The sequence below is a fragment of the Eurosta solidaginis genome, chromosome 2 (assembly GCF_040869045.1).
Source record: "Eurosta solidaginis isolate ZX-2024a chromosome 2, ASM4086904v1, whole genome shotgun sequence".
In the NCBI taxonomy this organism is placed as follows: Eukaryota; Metazoa; Arthropoda; class Insecta; order Diptera; family Tephritidae; genus Eurosta; species Eurosta solidaginis.
Window position 1 is genome coordinate 46,064,792 of NC_090320.1, and position 26,954 is coordinate 46,091,745.

Sequence of the window (26,954 nt, forward strand, 5' to 3'; positions counted from 1 at the left end):
GTCTGAGTTCTCAGGTGCCGTTGTTGTTGTTGTTGTGTTAACGTGAAATGAGGTTACACTGAAATTATAGCCCTTGGTCGGGGAAAAAATCCCCTGCCGTGGGAAGGTGCCGTATTTCCTCATAATGGTTGTGGAGATGACTTCTTAAGTTCCTGGGAAGCGTGGTCTCAGTGTAACCCCATTTACAGGTTTTGGTCAAAGTTTTTGTTCCAAAGCATGTGCGATAAAAAGTAAAGTAGCGTACGCCTAAAGGTATACTTTCAAATATGTTATGCTTGAAATTATGTTGGTAAATTTGAGGGTCATAAAAAAAATTACGAAAATGTATGTATATGAAACCCAGTCAACATGCGCATTAATACAACAACAAAAACAATATTAGCCGCCACCGTTTTGACGGCTCGGTCAAAGTTGTCTTGTCTATACATGGAAAAATACCCCCCAGCGGGTAAGGGGGTCAGAATATACCCGCGGTAGGTATGCCTGTCGTAAGAGGCGACTAAAATACCAGATTCAAGGGGTGTGTAGCGCAACCCTTCAGGTTGCCAGCGCAATATATAGCTTCTCCAAATCCAATTGTCAACCTCACCTATCCGCGGCGAATCCTGTTTCACTAACAGACGAGGCTCTGGCGACCCCAAGCTCCTCATGGATCTTGGGGGTGGGGAGGGAGGGGATGGCCTGAAGGTTTAATGTGGCCACATAAATCGTTCCCGAGATGGTCGGGCTAGCACCTTATTGGTGCTGTGGTACCGGAGCGTACCGGATCTGCATCCGGCAAAGGACCATCACATCGATAACACTCCCCAAAGCCTTCGGGGAGCAACCTTATCGCTACAACAACAACAACAACAACATGAAAAAGAGAAATCTGAAAATAATTAAGTTTGGAGTAGCAAAGAAGGTCCGCTTTTGTCCAAGATCTCTTACTGGCCAAACGGTTATCAAGCTAGCTAGGAACTAGTTTCACTTCGTACTTGAAGGAGTCTTAAGTTGACTTTACACGCATCGATTCGCTATTCGATATTTAATGTATAATATATCTAATTTAAAGTGTGCTATCTGCTGGTAAGCAACAAAGTTTGATCTCCATAGAAATGCCGACATAAGTGTGTTTATTTAGATGTAGATTGATGCTTTTGCTTCTTTAAAATATTTGGTAGTAGCTTTCTAGTCTTGTCAATTTTTAAATAAATGTAAACTTTCAGTACATACAAGTACATACATATGTATTATGTATGTATGCAGAGCCAGATTAACCCTCAACGTGGCCCTAGGGAAGCATCAATTTGGGGGCCCTTTTTTACGTCCGTTCCCTTCTTTTTTCCATTAAAAAATACAAATTTTTATCTTTCTTAAAAATTTTATTGTCACAATGTAATAATATCAATAAAATTACTATCTACAAATTAAACATGTCGTTTTCTACATTTGTTTTCGGCAAATTCATCAATTATATCATGAATATCGATTTTGTTCAATAAATCTGACTCAATGCAAAGTATACCTAACATCTCGAGTCGCTCTTGTCGCTTTGTAACTCTTTCAGCAGCTTTGATTCTTTTTAATTGCGATAAGGATCGTTCGGCAGAACAATTTGTTATCATTAATGTTAAAAAAATCTTTGGAATTGTTTCATTTTAATGAAAAATTCTTCCGAAGCTCCAGAATAAAAAATAACTAAGTTATTTATAGTTTCGTGGAGGTCTCCATCACTTACAGAAAAGCTGTTGAGAAATGAAAATCTCTCTGAAACTTCCATATACTTTCACTGTCAAGATTATCGATGATTTCGAGGAAACCTTTTGTCCTAAAATCATCGCTAGGCGAAAATTCTACTTCTGGAACATTTCCATCATTAGGTTGTTTTTTCTACGACGAGTACGTTTTACAACTTCTGTGTAACCTACACCAGGTAATAATTGTTTTGTTTTTTCGTCGAAATCATTGAACTTTTCACGGAATGAAACTAAACTCTCTTCTAACGATCCGTACAAAAAATATCAGGAAATCCCCAAATTCGTTACAATACATTCATTTATTTTTCATCCATCATTAATCATTAACTCATTCATCATTCTAGTTGAAATTTCCGCTTGAAGACTTCTACACCCTCTGTTCCAAAAATAACCGAATTTTTTCAAAATAAAAACAACCAGAGTACATTTTGAGATAATTCTTTTTTATTATTCAATATACTCTCCTTTAACTTCGATACACTTCTTTACACACTCAATTTGTCAAAAGGGTCGGAAATGTCCTTTTTAGACACCTTATCTAGTTCGTCGGTCGTCGCCTTTTGAATGCGGTCAATAGAGTTTTATTTATATGAGTAAAATTTATTGTCAGTTCTGACTATATTTTTCTTCCACTCTTTAGAATTTTATGTTTTAAGACAATTTTAGAAGTCTTTTTCATTTTTCGGGGGCCCCTAAGATCGGGGCCCCAGGCAACTGCCTATTATGCATACTTGTTAATCCGACCCTGTATGTATGTACTTGCTTCATAGCACCTGGCCAAAGAGGATAAATACAATAAGAGCCGTCACTCGTTATTTTTTAGGCATTTACTCGATGTATACTGAGAGGTAGTCGCTACTTTTTTTTGGGCGAGATGTTTATAAATGTCTTCTATACATTTTCGTGGGGTATTTGTGTTTATTTTTCCGACTGTATTTATCTAACTTATTTAATTCTCTTTCCAAAAATCACAGTTGCACAAGGGGCCTACACGGCATGTATAAATTCGAGACAATTAAAAATGTCCCTCTCAGAAAACATTCGGCATCAATTTTTTCCAATTTCCAGCGAAATGCTCGCCACAAAATAACGAGTGACGGCTCTTATTGTATTTATCCTCTTTGACCTGGCGGTGAGGTCTATTGGTCAAGTGTAGCAATTTATATAAATTACCGATGAGAAGAAAACAAAACATTTTAACATTTCAAGCATTTAGACATTTCTAAAACTTGACACACAGGCAATCAAATAAATAAATGGCATGACTTAAGTAAATTTATGTCAGAAGATGTTTTTCATATGCTTACTTATGTTTAGAGCAACAAAAATGATTTGACATCACACTCAAAAATTTGCGGACAAATTTTCGTAAAGCTTAAATGTTTCAAATAAGCTTAAATAATGAAAATATGAAATTTTTCATGATGCAAGAAGCCAGGCAGGTGAAGTCGTTATTATAAAATGGAGTCGCTTTTGACAATACTATCGCCCTCATAAATTTAAGTGTTGCTTCTTAACTTATCCGCAGCGTTGACTTTTTCAGTATAATAAAAAAGTACCCCAATAATGCCTTTTTGAAGTAAGGGAAAATAACGATTGTGGTTTCATTTCGTTTTGTGGGAGGGTGTTATTTCCTTTTCCTGAGGGGTAGTAGAAAAGTTTTAGTCAACAGAACTTAATAGCTGGATCTTCAGAGTATCACATCGTCCACAGCTGAGACATATGGAAACATACTGCTAACGTCAATGAGATGACTGACGATATGGAACAATATCATGAAGCGGGATGGCCCAGAAGGTTTCATGTGATCATACCAAATCGTTCCCGAAATGCTCGGGCTAGTACCTTAAATGTGCTTATTAACGGAACATATCGGATCTGCATCCGACAAAGGACCATCAATATCGATAACACTCCCCAGGGCCTTCGGAGAGTGTCCTTATTGCAAAAACAACAACAACAACAACATCATTAATCTGCGGATGAGTATCTGGGAGGCTTGTATGTAATACGAACATTCGGTTGTTGTTCTTGTTGTTGTATTAACGATAAAGACACTTCCCGAAGGCGCTGGGGAGTTTTATCGATGTAGATAGTTCTTTGCCGGATATAGATCCGGTACGATCCGGTAACAAATCACCATTAAGATACTAACCCGACCATCTCGGGAACGATTTACATGACCACATTAAACCCTCAGTTCATCCCTTCCTCTCCACCCCTTAGTTCCATGAGGAGCTTGGGGTCGCCAGAGCCTTGTCTGTTAATGAAACAAGATTCGCCGCTGGTAAGTGAGGTCGACAGTTGGGTTGGAGAAGCTATATATTGCGCTGGCAACCCCTTGAGAGGGTTGCGCTACACAACCCTTTAATTCCTCGAAGATTCGGTATACGGTCTCAAGACCTAGCATTTATCTATGTAAACCAACCGCTGAGTTAAGCTCATTGAGAGGAAAGTGGTGACTGGTGTAAAAATATATAGCTGCAGTAGTTTAACAGCAACATTGCTTCAAAAAATCAGAGCTCATAGAAATTCAGACCTTTATTTTAAACAGATCAGGCTGACCCTGGAAAGTTTAGACAAAAATGAAATAGTCGTATGATCAAAACCGACAGACATGGTTCCGACTTTCTCTATCTATCCACCTACCTCTCCTCTGGCCCAAATCTTCACATTTTTAAAGTAGTAAAAGGAAGCGGAATAGTACAAAAAATTGTCTCTCCATAATACCTTAAAATTCAAGACCGAATTATGAGGGTTGTTAAATTTTTGTTGTTGAACTAATGAGATCACCTGTCTGGTTTTATTGCATCATAAAATTGTTTAAGAAAAATATATCTTTTCACTAGGGTTCTGTTGATGATATCGAGACTCGATAGCTACACTGTACTAAAGTAAATTCGCAATAGAGTAACCATGGGTTTTTCATACCTTTTTCTACACCACATTATATTTCAACTGGTTGCTTCGGCCCTAAAATCAGGTAGAATCAGGGCATGTCTTCTAATTAAAAAAAAAAAAAAAACAACTTTGCCCTACTTGCTGTTATCTAACCCACCAGTCCCGGATCAGATAGCAAAGAAATTTGGTTGCTACAAACACAACTCCCCGAGTTTGATTTCTATTAGGGCTTACCTAATTCCTTATGGAGTCCTCTTGTCGATGCTTAAAAACCTTGGCAATGAGCTATTTAGTCGCCTGGCACTTGTCTTCAACCTGTCTTTGTCCACTTTCGTCATTCCTGGAAAATGAAAAATAGCGAGGTAATGAAATATGCTCGGTTACTGCCATATTGGTGTTCACTAGCGGTTTCTTTTCTTACAAGTGTGTTTCTATGGACCCATGTAGAGGAAGTATTGTTTTGTCGAGCTCTGGCTGAACAATTTAACACAAGGGAAGATGGATGAAGCGCAGTTACTCTCTCTCAGACTAACACTTAGATAGATAGATAGATAGATGTTGTGAGGTTAAGCACTGCGACCTATTGGTCTATTGTGCCCTCAAACTCTTTACAACACTTCATCCAAGCCGAGTTCTCTGAGAAAATCCAGAACGGTTCTCGGCTTCAGAGAGTGTACGTGACTATTTTCTAATTTGGATGATCCTATGATCCTAAGTCTTCGTCTCGCGACTGCATCACATTCCTTCAAGATGTGTTCTACAGACTCAACTTCGACATCACAGAATGGACAGAGGCTACTAGCCGAAATGCCCAATTTATGCATATGACTCTTTAGCCTACAGTGACCTGTGCGTATACCTGTTAAAATCCTAAGGCTACTTTTGGGGAGATTAATCATAGCTTTATATCGCTTTGAGTTGTACCATCCTATTAGTGCCTTTGCCTGCCGAAGTCCTGAACTTTCGCGCCAGTGTTGTTCTCTGAGGCACGCCTCCTTTTGTCTAAATTCATCCCTTATTGTATGTGACCCTATTGGGACCATAGGGTCGGGTTCTATTGGCTTTCCGGCCCCTGCCAACCTGGCAAGCTTGTCCGCTCGCTCGTTACCAACTACTCCTCTGTGTTCAGGTACCCATGCTAGACGGATGGTGTTATTAACTCCTAGACTGTTTAAACTCTCTACGCACTCAAGGACTGTTGATGATTTAGTTTCAACTGAAGATAATGCCTTGAGTGCAGCTTGACTGTCGCTGAATATAGCGATTTTCTCGTTGGTATATCCCCGCTGTAAATTTATCTCTGCATACCTTCTTATGGCGACAACTTCGGCTAGAAAGATGCTCGGATATTTTTCGAGTGGTAGGGATATTTTGGTTCGGGGGCCGAAGATCCCCACTCCTATGCCCTCCGGTGTCTTCGAGCCATCGGTGTGCCATATTATAGTGTGTTCCTGGTGAAGCGCTTCAATCCTGGGGGTGTCCCACGTACATTTGTTCCTCAGCTCTATTTTGAAGCGCTTCTCAAACTTAATTATCTTCCTCGTATCATCTCTGGGAAGTTGGATAAGTGGAATCTGCTCTTGCAGCTTTGCCATGCTCCGTGACTGTATCACTTTGCCTCTTCCACATCCCTCTTTAGCTATGTTTACTAAAGTACTCCTGGCTGCATGCTCAATTATTATATGTAGAGGTGTTAACTCAAGCAGCACCTCTATTGCTGCCGTCGGGCATGTTCGCATGGCTCCCGTAATTCAGACACACGCTAAGCGTTGAATCTTCGTGAGTGATTCTTGTACGGTCACCATGGTTGTCCTTGATGCCCACGCAACTTCTCCGTACACTATGATAGGTCTCACTATCAAAGTGTACATCCATCTTAGGATCTTTGGGCTGCATCCCCAGAATCTTCCTGCAATACGTGTGCACACCATTATTGCTCTTGTGGCTTTTGATATGGTGTTGTCAACGTGTTTCTTCCATAAGAACTTAGAATCAAACGTGACTCCCAAGTTTTTAACCTCGGTCATGTACTCCTTCCATTGTGATTTGCCTAATCCCTTCCAGTTTTCTTTTCCTGGTGAAGGGCACAATGGATGTATTGTTAGGGTTGATACTTAGCCCTACCTCAGAACACCATTCTTTCATTAACTTTGCATTATGTCGGAAAGGGTGCTCTCAAATTTGCCCCTTACAATGATAACAATATCATCCGCGTACCCCTGACATCGGATTCCGTTTTCTGAGAGCCTATATAGAAGTTCATCTACTGCCTGGCTTCACAGCAGGGGTGACAGGACGCCCCCTTGTGGACATCCTTTCGTTATTTTGATCTCTACTGTGCCGTCCCCATTTGAGGTTTCGGCAATCCTCGTACGCAATAAGGCGTTTATCCACATTCTCTCGAGTGCCCGATTCACACTTTCGTGTGTCGTGTTGTCGAAAGCCCCCTCTATGTACAAAAATGCGCATAGCGTTATCTCCTCGCACTCGAACGTACTTTGGATTTCTGTGGACAGTTGATACAATGCAGTTTCTGTCGACCTGCCTGTCCTATATGCATTCTGATCTCGATGTAGTGGCATTCTATCGAGAGCTTTTGATCTAATCTCGTGGTCTGCAATTTTCTCCATTGCTTTCAGAGCAAAGGATGTCAGGCTTATAGGCCTAAAGGACTTTGGACTAGAGTAGTAATTTTTAGCCACCTTAGGTATAAAGACCACTTTTGCCCTTCTCCACACCGTTGGGATGTATGCCAGTGCGAGGCTGTCCCTCATAATCCTGGCCAGGTGCGGGATCAATTCCTCTCCCGGCTGCAGAAAGCCTGGATATATGCCATCCACTCCCGGAGATTTGTAGCTCTGCAAAGACTTTACCGCCCACTTAACTGTGCTGTCGCTGAAGAGTTCCAGACTAACTCTTACTCATGTCTCTCAAATTTGGCGGGAACTTTGAGGAGATATGGGAAATGTTTTGGTGCAAGTAAAGAGGAGCTGGTCTCACTCTGCGCAAACGAGTTTTAAATATGCGGTTTCAGAGCAGTACTTACCTCAAAGCGATTGCACAGTTCATCCGTCTATCAAACTCATCTGCCTAGGGCTTGCTGTATACTGCTAGAAAATGCATCATAAGCTACTCTCTCTCTCTCAGACTACCTACGAAGTTCGAAGATCCATCGCCGACAAATGATAGGGCTAACGTGTTTATAAAAAAAGTTAAAAACAGTAGTTACGAAAAGTCAGCGAACAATTGAAATTTGTTGCATAACATGGCAACGCCAATGCTCCAAGTCATTATACTTTGTAAATGTTTTCCTTTCTTTCAATATCCGTCCACGTTATTTGCACTTTATTGCAGCTTTGTTTGTAATTGCAAGCAGGTGCATTCAGAAGGACCCAAAAAAATAAGACCTAAGGATAGTAATAATGAGCTGGGAAGCAAATGAATATAAATGGAAAATGAAGGTTCATATACCCAGTAAAGACAGCGTCCATGAACTTGTAGAAGTTTTAAATATATACCATATAATATTTGGGGTCGCCTGCGACCGCAATAATGTGTTTTAGATGTGTCAGACAGCTTATGAGTTATCGATTTTTAACGATGAGTTATCCGTTTGTTATCGGAAAGGCTTATTATCAAGTTTTCAAAAATTTTCTCATATGCTATCAAAAAGTAATGACTTTGTTATCATAAAAATATTGATTTCTTAACGGAGTGTTACCAATTTTTTATCGCCATGGTATTCATTTGTTATCGAAAAGTAATCGATGAGGTATAGAAAAGTTATCGACTACTTATACAAAATTTTGCGCTTTGTTACCGATTTACTATCGAAAAGTTATCGATTTGTCATCAAAAATTATCGAATATCAAAAAGCTATAAATTTAGTATATTTAGTATTAACAATTTGCCAATGCCGACTCGTCGGCCTTCATTGAACAGCTAGAGCTAAAACGTTAATATAAAACCGATTACACATATATAACACGTCGACGAGCCGAGAAGAAGCCGCTGCTGACTCGACGATAACAAGCCGATAACTTGATTATAATAATTGGCTATCTATAATTAGCCGACAATAAAATAATGAGTTATCGGTGGCGGCTGTTACAAATAAAAAGTCGATGAAGCTCTTCTCAAAAAGCCCGAAACTAAAAAACATTAGTTCTCTTGACGCACACCCGCATGTTTACACATCGATCTTCAGGAGTTCTTGATACACGATGCATTGATTGTAGCGTTCCCATTAACAGCCTGCTTCATCGGACAAGCAGTCGTTCTACGAAGAAGGATTGCTCAGAAGTTTGCAACGATAATAAGAAGAGAGTGAAATGGATTATAGGGTCGCAAATCAGAACATGGAGCGAAGGTAGCAGGGCATTGATCGGGGAGAGAATTTGGTGAGTCTCAACAAATACGAATAGTGGGGAAGGGTTCGAATCGGAGAGAATAAGACAGCCCCCTCACACTATCGGTAAACATTAGGAATCAATCACGTTACTAGGGAGCTGTTGTCGGGGCAGTAGAAACAAGTCAGAGGCAGTTCGCTTGTAGAAAAAATTTTATTCGAGAAGTCCCTCAAATGGTATGAGGAGAAATAAGCTTCGACCAGAATGTAAAATCCGATCGCTACAGCTGAAGGCCTACTTTTAAGAGGTGGAAAGTACACAGTCCCAGGGTTGTGAGGCAGGGTAGCAGGTTGATGAGACATGTAGGTGCGTCCGAAGCTGGAAGACGCTTGATGATGAAGCAACTACCTTGACAGTTGCAAGTCAGACAGTGGGATTAAACAGTGAGGGTATGACCACAACAGAGAAGGCGAATGAAGTCATTAATAAGACGAAGCGAGATAACATCGAGATGGCGGCTTTCTCATAGAGGCTAAAGAAAGGTAACGCTGTGACTGCGGCTATACTCAAGAAAATGAATGACGTGGCGAAACAGTGGAGGAAACAGTGATGGTACGCCCATAGCAGATAAGGCGGAAGAAAAGGTTACTAAGCCGAAGCGAGGCCAAATCGAGACTTCGGCTTTCTTAGAGAGGCTAAAGAAAGCTATAGCTGTGAATGCAGCTTCACTCGAGAGTATAAATGACCGTGCGAAACAGTACCTGGTTGTGGGGCTAGTTGATAGCGCCAATATCTTTGGATTGCTAAAAAAAAAGTTGAGAGCGTGAAAGGACTCAGTATGATTAGCAAAAGGCACGAGCTCGCACAAGTTCAGCATGATTCTAACCTTATATGTGGTAGGAACTTGCCTTGTCAACCTGCATTTTATTTATATCGACTGAGTAAATATCTAAGTTTGTATTTTCTGTATGTCAGTGTGCAAAAGTACAAAAGTCCTTGTATATGATATCCGGTATGAGTGCGTGCCTGCCACCTTCATAAGCCAAATCGAATATTTTCTTCCTTCATACTTTTCTCACGCTGTGGCATAAGCGTGTTAAAACCAATTACAGCCTTTCAGCAGTTACAATGAAAGGCCATCCTCACCCACCACACACTGCACTAGCCCACGCTCCTTGGCACATTTCTTGCTCTGCAAATATACTCATCCTTTAAGTATAAGAACGTGATAATCGACTTTCCGTTTTACTTGCTCACCCATATTTCCGCTTCCTTTCCTTGCGCACACTTTATTCACACTTTGTAGTAATTTCACACTTACGTTGACCTTTCCAATTTTGGTCCAGGTTGCAAATACACCAACGTACATACGAATATATAAACTTGTAGATTTTTAATGATTTTATCTTTATTTCGAGTAAATTGCTGATGTCGTATTGATATCGTGTTGTTATTGTTGCTTTTTGGGTTTTATTTATAAATGTCCTTTACATTTGTGTTTACATATAACAGGGATCTATGGATACCAAAAGTGTGTAGGTTTGTACGTTTGTATTGCAAAATAAGGTCAAGGAGATATCCGTTTTGTATGACGACCCTTTTTGGTCCTTTTCTTTTTTCGCTTGTTGTTGCTTTTTACTTGGTTCTTAATGGTTTTCCACGTCTCTTAATTTTATCCTGCTCTTTGTTCTTTGGTGTGATTAAAGATCTTTTCTTATATGCAAAATACAAAAAAAAAAAAAAACATTATTAATTTAAAATTTGGTGTAGGTAAGAAGAATGGAAGCAATACTTTGTACTCTCGCACTTAATTGAGAAAATACACGGACACTCCCTTCTTCTCCTCAATAAACTCTTGAAAGAAATGATTTCAAGAAAAGTCAAATGAAATGATCCAGGGTACGAAGGTAACCTAAACATGGGGAGCCTGATGAGTTATTAAGACCTCAACCACCGCAACTTTGTTTGCTTTGCATCCTCTGAATACAGATCTTCTCCGCTGGGGCAATCTTTGTTCCGTATCGCCAACCTAGTATCCTCTGAATACAGTCTGAATTAGTAACTCTTGGTTTCGTTGTTATGTTGTTGAACTGGACAGATGCCTACCGACCGCACAGATAATGTTCGGCCCATCATTTGAAACTGGCTGGAAAGGTACACCCTAGTTTTGCAGTAACGTGCTGTGTCAAAGGTCGAGTGTGATAGGTCGAGTACTACGAGTACTGTTCCATGATGGGATCTTGGCTCAGTCCGCAATTTATTTGTGTGTTGATGGCATATAAGGCGGATGCAGTGCTATATAATTTTCGAAAGCCGTGCTGATGATTGGCAATTCGCAGGTTTTCGGTAAAATAAGGGAGCAGGACAGTTTCAAATGCCTTTGCAAATGGCGATAGGAGAGGTATTGGACGGCATATGTCTCCTTGGTTAGCTGGTTTTCCAGGCTTTAGTAGCTATACAACCTTCGTCATTTTCCATTTGCAGGGAAGTGGACAGAGACAGGTTGAAGACAAGCGCCAGGTATTTAAATCCTTCATTACCAAGGCTTTAAAACATCGGGACGACTATAACGTCCAGACATACTGCTTTATACGGTTTAACGTGTTCGATGGCTTCTTCAACCTCTGTTGGGGTGATGGTGATGGCTATGTTTATGTATGCGCCTGTTGGTCAGCCATCCGGAGTTGTCAACCGAAGAATGCATTACGTATTGGCCGCAGAAAGCGATTGTCCGTTTCTTTGTGTAAGATGACATATTTTGTCATTGTGCTTAGTCGGGTATGAGAGGGAATTTACGGTTAACCATAGTTTACCAGCACCCGGTAGAGAGGTTGCAGTTCTTTAGATGTTGCTCCCTTTTCGCCCGCTTCGGTTTATTCGCAAGCTGTTTGATGGGCAGGTCTATGTCCCTGTCACCAGGGTGCTGCTTTCTAAGGATACGCTCTCTTGCTAAAAATACCGCCCCGTTGTAAAATTGTGCCGAATTTCAGGAACTCTTTTCGGGCGGGAATCAAGCTAGTCGACACGGGTTCGGTGACATTGCGAAAAACACGTTCCCTTTGACGGAAATCAGTCGAGATTTGGAGGATAGCAAAAAAGTGTCGTTTAGTCAACCAACTTTCCTGCTTTGAAGTGTACAAAAAGTGTGGCGCCCATACGTGATGAATTCGGCGGTTCACTCTAGCGGGAGAAGTATGGGTAGGTGGACGGATGCCAATATTAGCATCGGCTGCCAGTTGATGCAGTTGCCAAGTCCTGCGCTAACGATGGAGATGTCTGGCGAGCTATGCTCATTTCGCAACACACGTAGGCGCCTCCTCGTTTATCGTGCATAGCGTCGTGTCATCTTTTTGAACCGCCAGCATCTAACCCGTGCTGTTATCTTGCAGATCGGAATGTCACACGTCCTGGTGGGCATTTTAATCGCCCAGAATAATGCGATTTTACCAGTGAGAAGAGCACTGATAACATACGATATCCAGTAATGTTTAAATTGGCATCACCTGACCGGGTAGATATTTCTTGACACTCCAAGACACTGTCCCTGTGACCGATTTCGGGATCAAACAGATTACATCGCACAGAGTTATGTATGATCAATGCAAGTCCACCCCCACTTAAACTCGTACGGTCTTTTCTATGAGCGTTGTAGTAGGAGTAGTCTTCAGGACTTGTAATTATCCTGTTTTCCCTACCATTTCCGGCAAGGTGAAAACTTAACCTTTGCGTGCGTCCAAGGAAGGTTCAAATTTTTCAATTTGTGCATACTCTAGCTTTGCTAACATTGCATAGGGATCTTTGCTAGAAGCTTTTCTTCCTTGCTATGCAGCCTCAGCAGACAGCGTCCTCTGAATACCACAAATCGTGCAGCTAATGCAGATATCCCAGACGTGAGTTACAGACCCCATTTGAACTTTGTTTCCTCTGCATAGAGATCCCTGAACAGATTGAATGCTGTAAGGCCTCTTGTTATCTTTTCTGTTTGAATCGTCACTACTTGACTGTCAGAGTTTTAGAGAAAAGTCATGGGGAAGTGTCCATATAGCTGTCAGTTCACCGTGAAGACATTGTAATATGTCCTCGATTCCGTCCAAAGAGGATGATAGACTTACATACATACATATATCCCCTGCTCACAATGTCATTTATCTATGCTCCTACATTCGTACCTCTACTGAGTTTCTCATAAAGCGTAACTAGAAGCTTATTTTTTGTGATTCCTTGATTATCTCAGCGCCAAAGCAAAACTTATTTGATCCACCCCAAATAAAATCGCTTGTAACTTTGTTTTCAATTTAAATATTCGTTTCTTTTATTAATTTCAATCTTTAAACCATTTAATAAATGCATTTATCTTCATTTTTACGTTATTCCTTTCAACCAGGGACAACTAAAAAACTCAACAAACTACCCTTGAAATCACATTTTGAATAAAGTTTACGCTTTCGCTGCCGGAGCGGGCGAATTAACTTTAGATGGTGCAGCATTGTTGGTCGCTCGTAAATCCACAACATCAGAGTCATCACCTTCAGCATGTTGTTGTTGGTAGGGTGGAAAGTCTTGGCCTTGGGGGTATTGTGATTGAATGTGTTGTTGTTGGTGTTGTTGTTGCTGTTGCACGAACTCTGATTGCTGTTCAGGGTACTCAACCGGCACTGGTTCAACGGATGGCTGCTCTGGCTGTTGTTCCGCTGGTTGGGCAACAGCAATTTGATGTTGCTGTTGTGGTAAGTATTGTATGTGTTGTTGATGTACTGGCACAACTGCTTGAGCAGCTACCACCTGTTGCACTGGTTGCACGAGAGTAGCAGCTGGCGCAGCAACAACAGCTGCACGGGCAACAATCGGTTCACGTTGGACAACAGCATTGAAACCATTTAAATCATCCGCTGTATAGGTAACTGTGCGCTTGTAACCATCCGCATCCACAACACTGTAAGAACCAGCAACATTGCCACCAGAGCGGCTCTCCCTCTGACTTTTAATATCACCGGTAAGTGAGTCATGTACGCCATACTCGAAGTCATATTGGGGTTCAGATTCGATTTCCACTTGTTTCACAATAGCAGCGGGTGCAGCACCAGCAACAACAGTTTTGGTAACAACAGGAGCAGCGCCAGCCACGTAGGTTGCAGGCGCAGCAGCGGTGACAGTCTTAACAATAGGCGCTGAAGCTACGTATGCCTTTGTAACGAATGGGGAATTATGATAGACGGCTGGTGCAGCAGCGACTGTTCGGGCAGTTGGTGCAGCAGCTACCACAGGTGCTGATGATACATAAGACCTTGTGTAGACTGGCGATTGTTGATAGTAGGCTGGTGCGGCTTGCTGATAGACATATTGTTGCGCGGCGGGACTAGAGTAGGTAGTCACAGATGCGGCGGGATAGTGCTGATAGGTTGCGTATGGAGTATAGCTGTATGTGGTAACGCCAGCCAAGCAAGAAGCGGCTAGTACCAAGAGCGAGAGTAGGGTTAGGAACTGTAAGTAATTTAGAAAGAAAACAGGTCTTAGCAAATAGTCAAACAAAGAGTTGAATGCAACTTTCAGCGTATAAATAAATAAATGTAAATAATTTATACTATTTCAGGACCCAACCCCCGAGAAAGACCCAAGTTCTCGCTAGACTTCAGTTATCATTAAAAAGGTCTGACTGGACCGCTTGTTGGAGTCTGTCATCAGAAGTAAGGTTGTCGATGTTTAAATATCATGGGAGGTAATAAGTCTAAATACACCCGAAGCTTCCTTGTATTCGATATAAATTTTTATTAAATTTCAAGCTCTTAAAAAAACCCCTCACTATCTTTGTCATCATTTCACAACACACAACATTTCAAGATGAAACCTCAATACTTCATACCTAATCAAATATCCTTCTAAATAAGTCTTAAAACTATCTAATTTTGATACTCAAAATATGGCGATAGTGGGAAAAAACTCTTCGAAGGTCGTTCCCAAACGATAAATTCCAAAACCCTTACATTGGACGAAGTTGAGCTTCAGTGAATGAAAGTGCTCCATAGTTTGTTAGCCCAGCGGGTCTCAATGCTTACTATTATTGATTCAATTTATTCTTCTGTTATGACTGGGGCAAACCAAAAACCGAAACAGAGTAACTTTAAGTATGATCTAGGATTGTTTAGAACTCAAAATCCGAATGCCCAATGTAAAATTGGAAGTAGTTTTATTAATTTTGGTATTGAGCTCAAAACCGATCTGTAGGCAAAAAACCTAGGTAACGAACCTCGGACAAGATGACTTTTTGCTGATGACGATCACGGCAAAAAATTTAAGACCTTAATTCGACATCATTTAGCTGAAATGTTCGGGACCTTGGATGAGAAGGTGCACCTGGTTGATGTCCTGGTTAAAGCAATGGCACTACCATTCAGGAGGGACGATATACGTAGCAAGGCAAAAGGTCAAGAAGGCCTTGAGACAAGAAGTGTAATTTGGACCCCGATGCTGGTTTCGTGGTGCGAAAAAGATTTGTCTGTCAAATAATGTTATTCGTGGGTATAAGTGAGCGTCTCACCGTGATCTGCATCAAAGCGAGGTTATTCGATATTAAATTTATTTGCGTATACACACCAAAAGATGATGCGACCGACGTGGATAAGCTATCTTTTTATAAGAAGCTGAATAAGAGATACGCTGACTGCCACGAGGATCGTGGGCTTTAACGCCAGCGTGAGTAAGAAGTCTTTTGTCCTATATATGGAAAACTCAGCTTGCAGGATATAGCATTTTTCAACAGGTTGTGGTTTAACTTCCTCGAAATATGTGAATCTGCAATACCAGCATATAAAAGGTTATGCAAGCTACTTGGCTACTTCCAGAACGAAGAGCCTGAAACCAAATCGATAACGTCGTGATTAACGACTAACATAGCACGAGTGTTCTAGATCTTCACACGCTACGAACTCCAAATATCGACGCGGATCACGACCAAGAAACAGACAGACTTATTTAAAGTCATATCACGACAAAAGGCAGCGTCCAGTCAGAATACCCGTTATGAGCCGGCAGTCCTCTCTTAGTGATATGAGTGACTTTGTTAGTCTAAGGCAGCCTAAATTTCGCGCTGACAGAGAGCTCCAGGCAAAATACGGAGGAATGACATAAAGTCAACTGTCTTCACGTCAATTGACGTTATGGCCACTTCAATAACCAAATGAAATAGTCACAACGTCAAATTTCAAATGGTTTGAGTGTCAAGGTATTGACGCTGTAATCATCCTGCTTTTCCGAAATGGTCATAAAGCCACTTCTTTTTTATCAAAGGTCATACGGTCAACTATTTTATTTCGCGCCTCCACGTATTAAAATGTTAACAACTGTTGAATTACAGTTATGTTTCTCTTTTTAGTGAAAAATCGAAATAAGTATTGGTTCAGCGTGGATTTCTTTAAAGTGAGAATAACTGCGGTGCTACTTTTCCTTGCAAAATCGGCTTAAAAGCTCGGTCGTTGAGGTTTCCTTTGTGACAAGGAGAACATTTGTATTCAACTAAACGTCTAAGCAATACTGCAGAAGCCTTTTGCTTTTATCCTGATTTTAAATTGCTGTATATGATTACGTTCTCTTTCCCGAAATGGTTATATGGTCAAACAGAAATTTCCCAAATTGCCATAAAGTCAAATTGAGAAACGACATAAAGACAAATAACCATATGAAGTGGTTATATAGGCAAACAGAAAATTCCTAAACGACAATAAATTCAGATTTAGAAAGGACATAAAGTCAATTGTTTATTTGAAGTGGTCATAAGGCTAATTGATCTTAAGGACATTTGAAGTGGTAATAATGTCAAATGGCCTTTTGGCCGTTGACCTTATGTCACCCCTCCTCAAAAACACTCTAAGCTACATACAAAAGGCTCACCACATGCCAGTCAGCCTTTAACAAATAATAGCTCTTTCCTACTAAAAGGTTGTTGGCTTCTTCACTGCGTTCCATCACAAACCACTGAGTTCAATTTGAAAGCCACAAAAGCCGTGTCTACTCTAATCTTCTTTGTGGGAAATATTTTGTCCCGTTTCGCATTCAAAGTCACTGCCCTTCTTGGACGATTTTTTTTGCTTATTTTTTTTTCTTTTTTGTACACAATTTAATTTAATATCCACTTGACAGGATGTGAAATAAAAAATTTTTTTTTTTGAACATACGTCTTCTATCCTTTCATGTGCTTTCCACGGGTTATTTATTTTTACCCCATTTTTTTTTATTCTATTCATATTTCATTAAACATAATCAAATTTTTGCTGCACTAAATTTTTCACTTACTTTGCTGGCCATTGCTTTATTAAAATTACGAAAATTTTAGTAAGAAAAAGTGAACACCAACGCCAAAGTATTTAATTTAACGAGGATATGTAAATTATATATGTACACTACACTGAGCCACGTGTTGTTGTTACACAATGAACTAACAATGATGTTGTGATGCTGTCGACAGGCGGTGACAACTATTTTATACTCTAACAAGAGAATTAGCTAAAAAAAAAGAATGAAAAAATGCCAAAAATTGATATATTGAAGGGAGCTGCCAAAAAAGGTAGCAAAAAAATGTAAAAAAAAAGAAACAACAAATAAAGTGTCGAAAATATGTTTGAGTTTGCATTAACAAAAAATTTAAGCAAATAAGTCAAACATCGTTAAAGAGTCCAAAAGACCAACAACACTCACCAAAACAAAGAACAAAAGGAAATTATCGAAAAATGCCCAAACATTGTATGTAAGTAAGTTAGACATGACTTTGTATACAAATTAGTTGCTAACTACAATTCCAACTACTACAAATACAAATTTTACTTTCAATTGTTGTTGTTGTTCGAAAAAAGTATCGTACAAATTGAACCGGATGACATGTGCTCGCGAAAAACTAGTTGATATGCCATTACGTATACGTGCCGAGAAGTTACAAACGATTAAAAAAAAATTACAAAAATAAAATAAAGTACAATAAAAAAAAAAATAATAAAAACCAAAAGATATGTAAATAAATTTATAAAATAAACAGCGAAAAATTAAGCCAAAAATTTAGTAAGTGGGATTCAAACGACATGCGTAACTGGGCAATTCCACGCTTAGTTTGACAATTTTCTATAAATATAAATAAGGATGTATGTTTGTATGCAGCTTAAGGACTCCGAAAACACTACGCCGATTTTATTCAAATTTGCAAGATAGCTTCACAGCCGCCCGGAAAGTGTTCCTTTCCTGTGGAGTATCAAATTCTATTCATGATTCGAAAATTTGGTTTTTATGTATGTAGCCTTTTGCCTAGATCAGTATTTACGATACCTTTTTTCCGGGAAGTGGAGCAGAGACAGAGGAAGAGGTAAAAACTTCCTAAAAGTTATGCAGATACCCCAAAGCTAAGACAGAACAACGTTTGCCAGGTCTGCTGATAATTGTATGATTTTTGATGTGTAAACATCTTGGCTTGGATGGCCCAGGAGGTTTACTGTGGTCATATTAATCGTTCCCGAGATGGTCGAGCTGGTACCAAAACCTTCGGGGTGTGTCTTTATAGTTAATGCAACAACACCAACGATACTGAAGTGGATGACAGTAACGAGGATTATTTTTATCGTCACGTTTGCGAAGCCTGCGTAAGGTAAAGAAAGGAAAGGAAAGAAGAGGACAGGAAAAGAAAGGAAAAAGAAAAGGAGGTAGAGGAACACAATGATTGCATGTCAAAACAAAAGCTGGAACCGAAACCGGACGGCGCGTTATCAATTTGTTATTGAAGTTTTAATGCTTTGTTACCGATGATTTGTCGATTTGTTAAACATAGGCGTGTTATGTACGATGTATAGACAGTTATCGATTTTCTATCGAAATGTTATAAATTTGCTATAGATAACTAAGGTTATCAATGACTTACTGAATTAATTGATGAGTTATCGGTTTGTTATTGAAAAGCTATTGATTTATTATAGAAAAGTAATCTATTATTTATCGAAAAGTTATCGATTCCTACCAATAAGTTGTCAAAAAGTTATCGATATCTAATCAAAATACTATCGATTTAATATCGAAAGGTTATCGATTATCTGTCTAAATGTTATCGATTAGTTATCAAAAACATCAGTTCTTATCGAAAAGTTATCAGGTTAATATCAACTCGTTATAAACAAATTCTGGATCTATATCGAAAAGCGGGCGAAAGTAAGCGGTTTATTATCGAAAGATTATCGGTTTTATATCGAAAAGTTATCGACATTTCATTGAATTGTTACCGATTTGTTATCGGCGTGTTATCGACGACTCATCGGTTTGCTATGAAACAGATACGGGCTACAAAAATATCTAATAAATACTAAACAAATATCTATTATTAACCTCTTAAAGTATTAAGGCCAATTCGCGTCGGGCTCCGTTTAATTCTTCCCACAAAGTGGCGGAACGTGGCCTAAATAATTTATGCCGGCTTCGAACGGCCGTTGACCTGGCGATTATAATGCGCTTTCGATAACAAGCCGATTTAAAACCATAATTTGTTGTGGTTGTTGTTGTTGTTGTAGCACTAAAGACACTCCCCACAGGTTTTGGGGAGTTTTATCGCTGTTGAAATATATCCGGTACGTTCCGTTAACAAGAACCATTGATTTACATGTCCGACCATATCGGGAACGATTTAATATGACCCACACTGAACCGTCCAGACCATCCCACCCCCACCCCTCAGTTGCATAAGAAGCTTAGAGTCGCCAGAACCTCGGCCGCTTAAGAAAATGGACTCACCATGAGTGGGTCAGTAGGTGATCATGATTGACATGGAATGGCCCCACATATCGAAATACATATTCAATATATTGTCAAATAAAATTGTGGCTAAAAAAGTAGACGAAATTAAACACAAAAAAGTTTTTTAAATCAAATTGATCGATTGAGCGATTTCAATTTTCGATGGCAGTGCACGTTTTGATTACTTCAATTAACAAAGTTAGTTCTAAATACAATTTTTTCAACATTTTTTTTTCCTATGCACTTTAAACTTTTTCACACATCCACAGCTTAATGGCTGCTGTGACAGTTGCTGTTAGCGTTGTTGTTCTAGCAAAACTGGTTTAACGATTGATTTTAGAGTTCAATGTTGTTGTCAAGTCACAGTGACATTTAATCTGCTTAGCGTTTAGCAGTCAAAATCCCAGGCAACACACCCACAAATGCACATTTATATATACAAAATACAGTGTTTAACACACACACATGCATACATACTCACGTATACACAGAATTATCCAGAAAACGGAAGAAACCCACAAAAATTGATTGCTATCATTTAAGTTTTTATCAAAGTATAATTTCGATTTACTATGTACCTACGTAATATAGCCGCATATAAAATTTAATTGAAAAAAAACTGAGTATTGACGTAAAAATTCAGCTATGTTGCCGCCAGAATTTAATTAAAAACACTGTTTGGCATTTATTAATTGACAACTGTTGTCAATAATTTGCAAAGACAATTAGGCATGTAATTGTATGTTGGCTGAATTAAATTGAAAATCACGTGCAATCTATTTTATTAAATTTTTTTTAGAGAACATTTTATGCAATTTAAACAAATAGTTTTAAAGAAAATGAAATGCTGCCAAAAAAGTTAGATATATACATTATTTTTAAGAAATCGGCTGAAAATTAAAATATTGTAACGAGTATAACAAAATGGCCTTTATTTAGACTACTTTGGGAATAGTAATTCACAATCACCGTTGGCGGCCACCGTGGTGTGATGGTAGCGTGCTCCGCCTATCACACCGTATGCCCTGGGTTCAACTCCCGGGCAAAGCAACATCAAAATTTTAGAAATACGATTTTTCAATTAGAAGAAAATTTTTCTAAGCGGGGTCGCCCCTCGGCAGTGTCTGGCACGCGCTCCGATTGTATTTTTGCCATGAAAAGCTCTCAGTGAAAACTCATCTGCCTTGCAGATGCCGTTCGGAGTCGGCATAAAACATGTAGGTCCCGTCCGGCCAATTTGTAGGGAAAAATCAAGAGGAGCACGACGCAAATTGGAAGAGAAGCTCGGCCTTAGATCTCTTCGGAGGTTATCGCGCCTTACATTTATTTTTTATTTAATAGCGTGTTTAAATCAAACCGATTACTGATTCCTCATCATGCGCTGCTTTTATACTCTCAGTTACTTCGTACGCCTATTTCTCCTAAGGTCTCTAGACGTTACACGACCATGCCTTCTAGAACAGTTGTATCGCATGCTTGGCTATTTAGCTATATATATGTATATCTGTAGTTAATTTTTTTCTTCTAGCCCTATGCGTGTGTATGTATGAGTAACAACTTCTGCTCTTAGCTGCCGGCTACATATATGCATGTGAAATAATCTCACTGCTTCAAGCTGCTGGTTATGTGTATGTAATATTCCTCGTTGCCTCGTACATAAGTGTGGCTGCTTGCTGTTTTTGTTGTTGTTATTATTTACTAACAGCATGGTGGTGTTAGAAATGCTAATATTCGCCACAATATGTAAAGCATTTTATCATTTGGTGTAAGTTCGGCGAAAATTTGTTTCTGTTTATAATTTATCTGGAAATTCTGGATGAATATACATTTTTTAAATTAAAAGCAAAAATATAAATAATATTTAAGGTCTGATTCGAGCTCAAGGTCTATGACAATAACTTTTATAATAATTATTGTTTTTTTTTTTAATTTTTCTATAATTAAAAATTAGTTTTTAATTTTGAAATAGAAGATGGAGAATTTTTGAGACACCTGCCATAAAAATAAATTTCTATCTTCTATTCCAAAACCAAAAAATTATTTTTGAATTATAGAAAAATTAAAAAAAAAATTATCATAAAAATTATTGGCAGAGACCTTGAGCTCGAATCGAACCTAGAATCCTTTAACAGTAGGCCGATAAAACAAAAACAATTGAGACATTTTTTTAATTACAATGAAAAGTTTGCAAAATGTTATTAAAAATTATCCAAAATTAGTCAGGTAAAGTTGTGACAGTCATAAAAAAAGGAAAAATAATTATTAAAAAATTATTATTTTAAACAAGATAAAAAAATTGGTCAACACTTTATACATTTTTAGAACAACTAATATATATATAAATAGGCAAGTTGAAAATTTCGCCCCCCTTTTGGGGGCAAACTATTCTTAGGTATAAACAATTATATACGTAGCGATAGGTCTTCTGAAGGAGAACTGCAGGCTATTACAAAAATTTCAAAAAAAAAATAAATATAGCGCTTAGATATTAATTTAAAGTAGCACCACCACCAATGCCAAACACGTATTTAAGCTATGAGACTATAGACACGCAAACTATGTGTTTCATGTAGTTGTGTTGAGAAAATCAGCAGGCCTCATTCAAACGAACTTAGATTTGATCTCGCGAGGAAATGAAAGAAGAGTGTGTGCATCATTACTTTGTTGGAAGTATAGCGCAAGAGTCAGAGAATATTGTAACGAATTTTGGGAATCCCGCTTATTCCAAACCTTCTGCTAACGTTCGCTAAACTGTTGAATAAATAGCTCCAATATTCAATAATGCAAAATGGTCTTTATTAGACTACTTTGAGGGTACTTCACAATAACACTCATACTTCACAACCAATATCGTGCTTAAATCAAAACTAATTAGTCATGCCTCATCTTGCGCTGCTTTTATACTCTCGGTTTCCTCGTTCACCCATTTCTTCTAAGGTCTAGTAATTTCGCGAACTTCATGCTTGGTTACCAGCCATATACATGTATATTTGTAGTTTGTAGCATATGCGTGTGTATATGTGAGTACTACTTCGGCTGATGATTACATGTGTTTGTGAGTATCTCTCCGTTGCCTTGTATGTATGTGTGTAAATGATGATTGATTTGTTTACCTGCACAAGAGTGCAGATTGCTTTATTGTTGTTGTGCCTTTATTTAATAACAGCTTAGTGATGTTAAAATTCGCCACAATATGATTAAGCGTGTACTTTTCTTTGCTGATATTCAAAGTGTTTAGAAAAACAAAACGAGAATATTCAGGTTGGAATATTTATTCGTTTTGTTGGTTGCAACAATTTTGTGCACTACTTTGTTAGCTACTAAAATAAAAAAAGGAGAGGCGAGGCGTGGAGCGGAAAAGCGAGGAGCGGAGTGTAGGGTAGAGTAGGAAAAAAAGAGATAGTAGTAGTGGAGAAGAAAGGAGGGGGATTAGTGAAGAGAAGAGAAAAGAAGAGAAGAGAAGATAAGAGGAGAGAAGAGAAGAGAAGAGAAGAGAAAGAGAAGAAAGAGAAGAGAAGAGAATAGAAGAGAAGAGAAGAGAGGAGAGGAGAGGAGAGGAGAAGAGAAGAGAAGAGAAGAGAAGAGAAGAGAAGAGAAGAGAAGAGAAGAGAAGAGAAGAGAAGAGAAGAGGAAGAGAAGAGAAGAGAAGAGAAGAGAAGAGAAGAGAAGAGAAGAGAAGAGAAGAGAAGAGAAGAGAAGAGAAGAGAAGAGAAGAGAAGAGAAGAGAAGAGAAGAGAAGAGAAGAGAAGAGAAGAGAAGAGAAAAGAAGAAATCTGATATATATAAAAGAAGCATTTATTTAAATGTGAGAAAAATGGAAAAAAAAAAATACAAAAAAATTAGAGTTCAAAATTCGAGTTCGGATACATTTGCAAAAAAACATTGAAAATGTCCATATCAATATAACCTTTGCCTGTTTTTTTATTCAGTCTAATACATACCAATAACGACAGTTAACTTTGCTTTTCGAGCTTAAATTTATAACTTTATAACTTTAAGAAAAGTTACCCAGAGGCTTATAAGAAATAATTGCAAAGTTGTGTCACAAATCAAAAAGTAATGCAAATTTCATAATGCTTAGCGCAATAACCTCAACCTGATTGTTTCTAAATTTTCAATTATACTACCAAAAGACAAAGTACATAAGACATGCTCAACAGGCGAGCACTTTATCCCTTCATACATAGAAATATAAGCAATAGCACACCTGCAATTATTCACACGCTTAGTGTCTGTATCAGTAATATTGTATGTAAGTATGTATACCGTTACTGCTACCGTGAAAATGTTAACACATTAAAGGAATCTATTGCAGACAAGCATGGCAGATACATCTACAGAGAGTTTGCTGATTTGATGCATAGCCGGACTGGTCATGCCACTGACAATGACAGTGATTTTGTAATCAGTGTAAACATTTTCATTCATCCATCATATAGTTTTGTGTGTAAACGGGAGAGACTAATTGCTGTGGTACATAGTTGAGTTGCCGGTTATGATTATTCAACCGGTGTTTAGCAGGGTTGCCATATTAATATTATAAATGTAAATCTTTGGTTGGTTGAATGTCCAGACGTTCGTCTTTGCGACTCAATCACACCATAACAGCTGAATGGAGTTGCATCAAAGGCGTTTTTTATCGATGTGTTGATGGCATGTTTTCTATTTCTTATCAACGAGTTTTTGGTTTCTTAAAGGTGTGTTATCGACGAGATATAGACGAGTTATCAATTTGTTAACGAAGTGTTATAATTTTATTATCGATGGTCCAGGCCCCTTTTGTGGACTCACAAAAGCACCCACCAGGGAAACCATAAGTAACTGGGAAACAAAACAACTCACACGTCACTGGATTGACTGCCCAAGTTAAAGACAGGTAAAACTGTTTATACTTCCGGCAACGAAAATATCATCCAAAATCATTAATCTAAGCAGCGAGGACCTATGAACTCTCACTGGGTACTATACAGGAAACTGTGGTCTACGATATTACTTAGGTAAGTTAAATCTATCCGATACTCAAATTTGTCGTTTCTGTGAGCTGGAGGATGAAACGCCGGTTCACATTCTTTGCGAATGCATCGCTCTGCCAAGTCGGAGACTCTCACATCTAGGTGGTGTGACTCTTAATCTATATGTGATATGTAGTAAAAAGCCTGAAGAGGTACTTAGATACATTTAAAGCCTTCACATACATAATTACACTGAAAGGTCATGCACAATAGAACTACACAAAGGTCGCAGTGCTTCGAGGCCCACTAATAATAAATAAAAATAAATTTTTGAACTATCGGTTTTTTTGTGGCAAAGTGATCGCTTCATGTTCAAAATTTTATCGATTATTTAATGCGAACTTATGGATATGGTATAGAAAAGTTATCGATTTTTTATCGCAAAGTTATATACTATATATTTTCACAAAGTTATCCATTTGTTATAGAAAATTTATCAAACAGCTGTCGATATGCCGTCAACAAGTTAGGGATTTGATATCGCAGTGTTAACGATTTCTTATCGATATGCTATCGAAAAGTAGTCGAGTTTTTGCTGCTAAAAATTATATGATATCAAAAAGTTATCGATTTTTCACCGAAAAATTATAGAATTGTTATCAAAAACTTGCCGATATACTATAACAATGTTATCGATTTTATACAGCAAAACTGATTTCTTATCCGGGTTCTACCAATTTGGCAACGGCGTGTTGTAGATTTGCCATCGATAACCTCCAACAAGCCGATAAGAAACTCGCAAAAAACCGATTACTCAACGATAATTTCGCTTACGGTAATAAGCCGAGTAAAAAACAATAACTTGTCTGTATCGGCTGTTTCCGAAGAAATTTTTCTCAAATAGCTCCAAACTAAAGTTAACTCTGCTGTGGTTTGACTTGTTCCCCTGTGTGAGCTCTATTTAAGTAATTTAAAAGCTTTAGTTTTCTAGGTGAGGTTTTCTAGGGTTTCACGAGTACCTGGCACTCGCCTTCTTCATGATCGATATCTAAGGAATTTTCGAAAACGGAGCGAAGCCACTCCTTCCCCCTTGTCCAATAATATTTCATATCTAGGTCACATAGTAGATCGTCGTTGGGCTACCAGGCTCTCACTGGGAAACCGTCAGCGCTTATTTCCGGTTCAGATGGTGTTGTTTTGCGACCGTACTGGCGCTATTTCCGGTTCCTTTTTGGCGTCAATTCTTGACAGTCTCAAGATTAACTATTTTGATATCACTACATCACTACGGTATGGTTATCATGATGATTTCGGCGCAATTTAGGGTTCATTTCGTGAGCTAATTGTCATCTGTGGATCCACTTTGAGAATATGGCCGTATGCTTTCGGTTTCTATATTGATTCGCCTAGCCCTAAGCGTAGATTTACATTGAGATAGTAGAGCAACACCAATCGACAGAGATGATTATGTTGGTTACTGTATAGTCCCAAGCTGCTCGAGCTCTTTTCCTATAACCAATGTCTTTCTAGTTCAGCTATCGTATGGGGAGGAACATGTAGAATCCTTCATTCTTTTTATTTGGGAATTAAATAGGTATCATTATTTAGCGAAACATGGCATCAGTAGAAAGTAAAGCTGGCAAGCTCACATGAATTAGATAGGATTGCAATTGGACTTCTGTATGTTCCAACAAAATTCAGTCTGGCACTCAACATGCCTTTATATTTGATTGGTAGACTTACATACATACACATGTACGATGACCAATGGCTTGTGCCGTAGCGATGAGCATTTTCGACGAGAAGACAGCGACGAATTCATCAACACCGTGGTATCGGCACTCACACAATAGGTCACAATTCCGCACACACCAGTGAATTTATCTGCCGAATCTATTCAGCCATATTTTAAAGCCCTGTTTCAGTAATTGTTTGCACTAATTTATTGGATTCTTTAAAACCCGGTTCTCCGGATGCAAATCATCGCGTCATTTGCATGTATATATTTCTTGGCAGAACTAATTAACTCAACTACAATCAGTTCCACATCAATAATTATAAACTATCTATGGCAATATGCTAAACCAATGAGTACGAATGTCTAGGTACGTGTTGGTTTCGTCTTATAGCGTGGTGTCTAATTTCAAAGGATGATGAAGAATGTTAAATTGTATCGTCATCAAATTAAAGTCCAAATTTCTTATGTAAGGCAGTCTCAAATAAAGTAATGCTCTAAAGCTCTGTTTAAAGAAGAAAG

At 38.7% G+C, this 26,954-nt stretch overlaps 1 protein-coding gene across 1 annotated transcript; it reads right to left on the reverse strand.

The window, feature by feature from the left end:
• Positions 1-13,273: 13,273 nt before the first annotated feature.
• On the reverse strand, positions 13,274-17,424 carry Cpr31A (Cuticular protein 31A). Its single transcript, XM_067769463.1, has 2 exons — positions 17,277-17,424; positions 13,274-14,471 (listed from the first exon to the last, which is right to left on the reverse strand). Exons 1-2 carry the CDS (start codon positions 17,286-17,288, stop codon positions 13,428-13,430), a joined length of 1,056 nt encoding a protein of 351 aa, XP_067625564.1. The 5' UTR covers positions 17,289-17,424; the 3' UTR covers positions 13,274-13,427.
• Between the last annotated feature and the right edge of the window lie 9,530 nt (positions 17,425-26,954).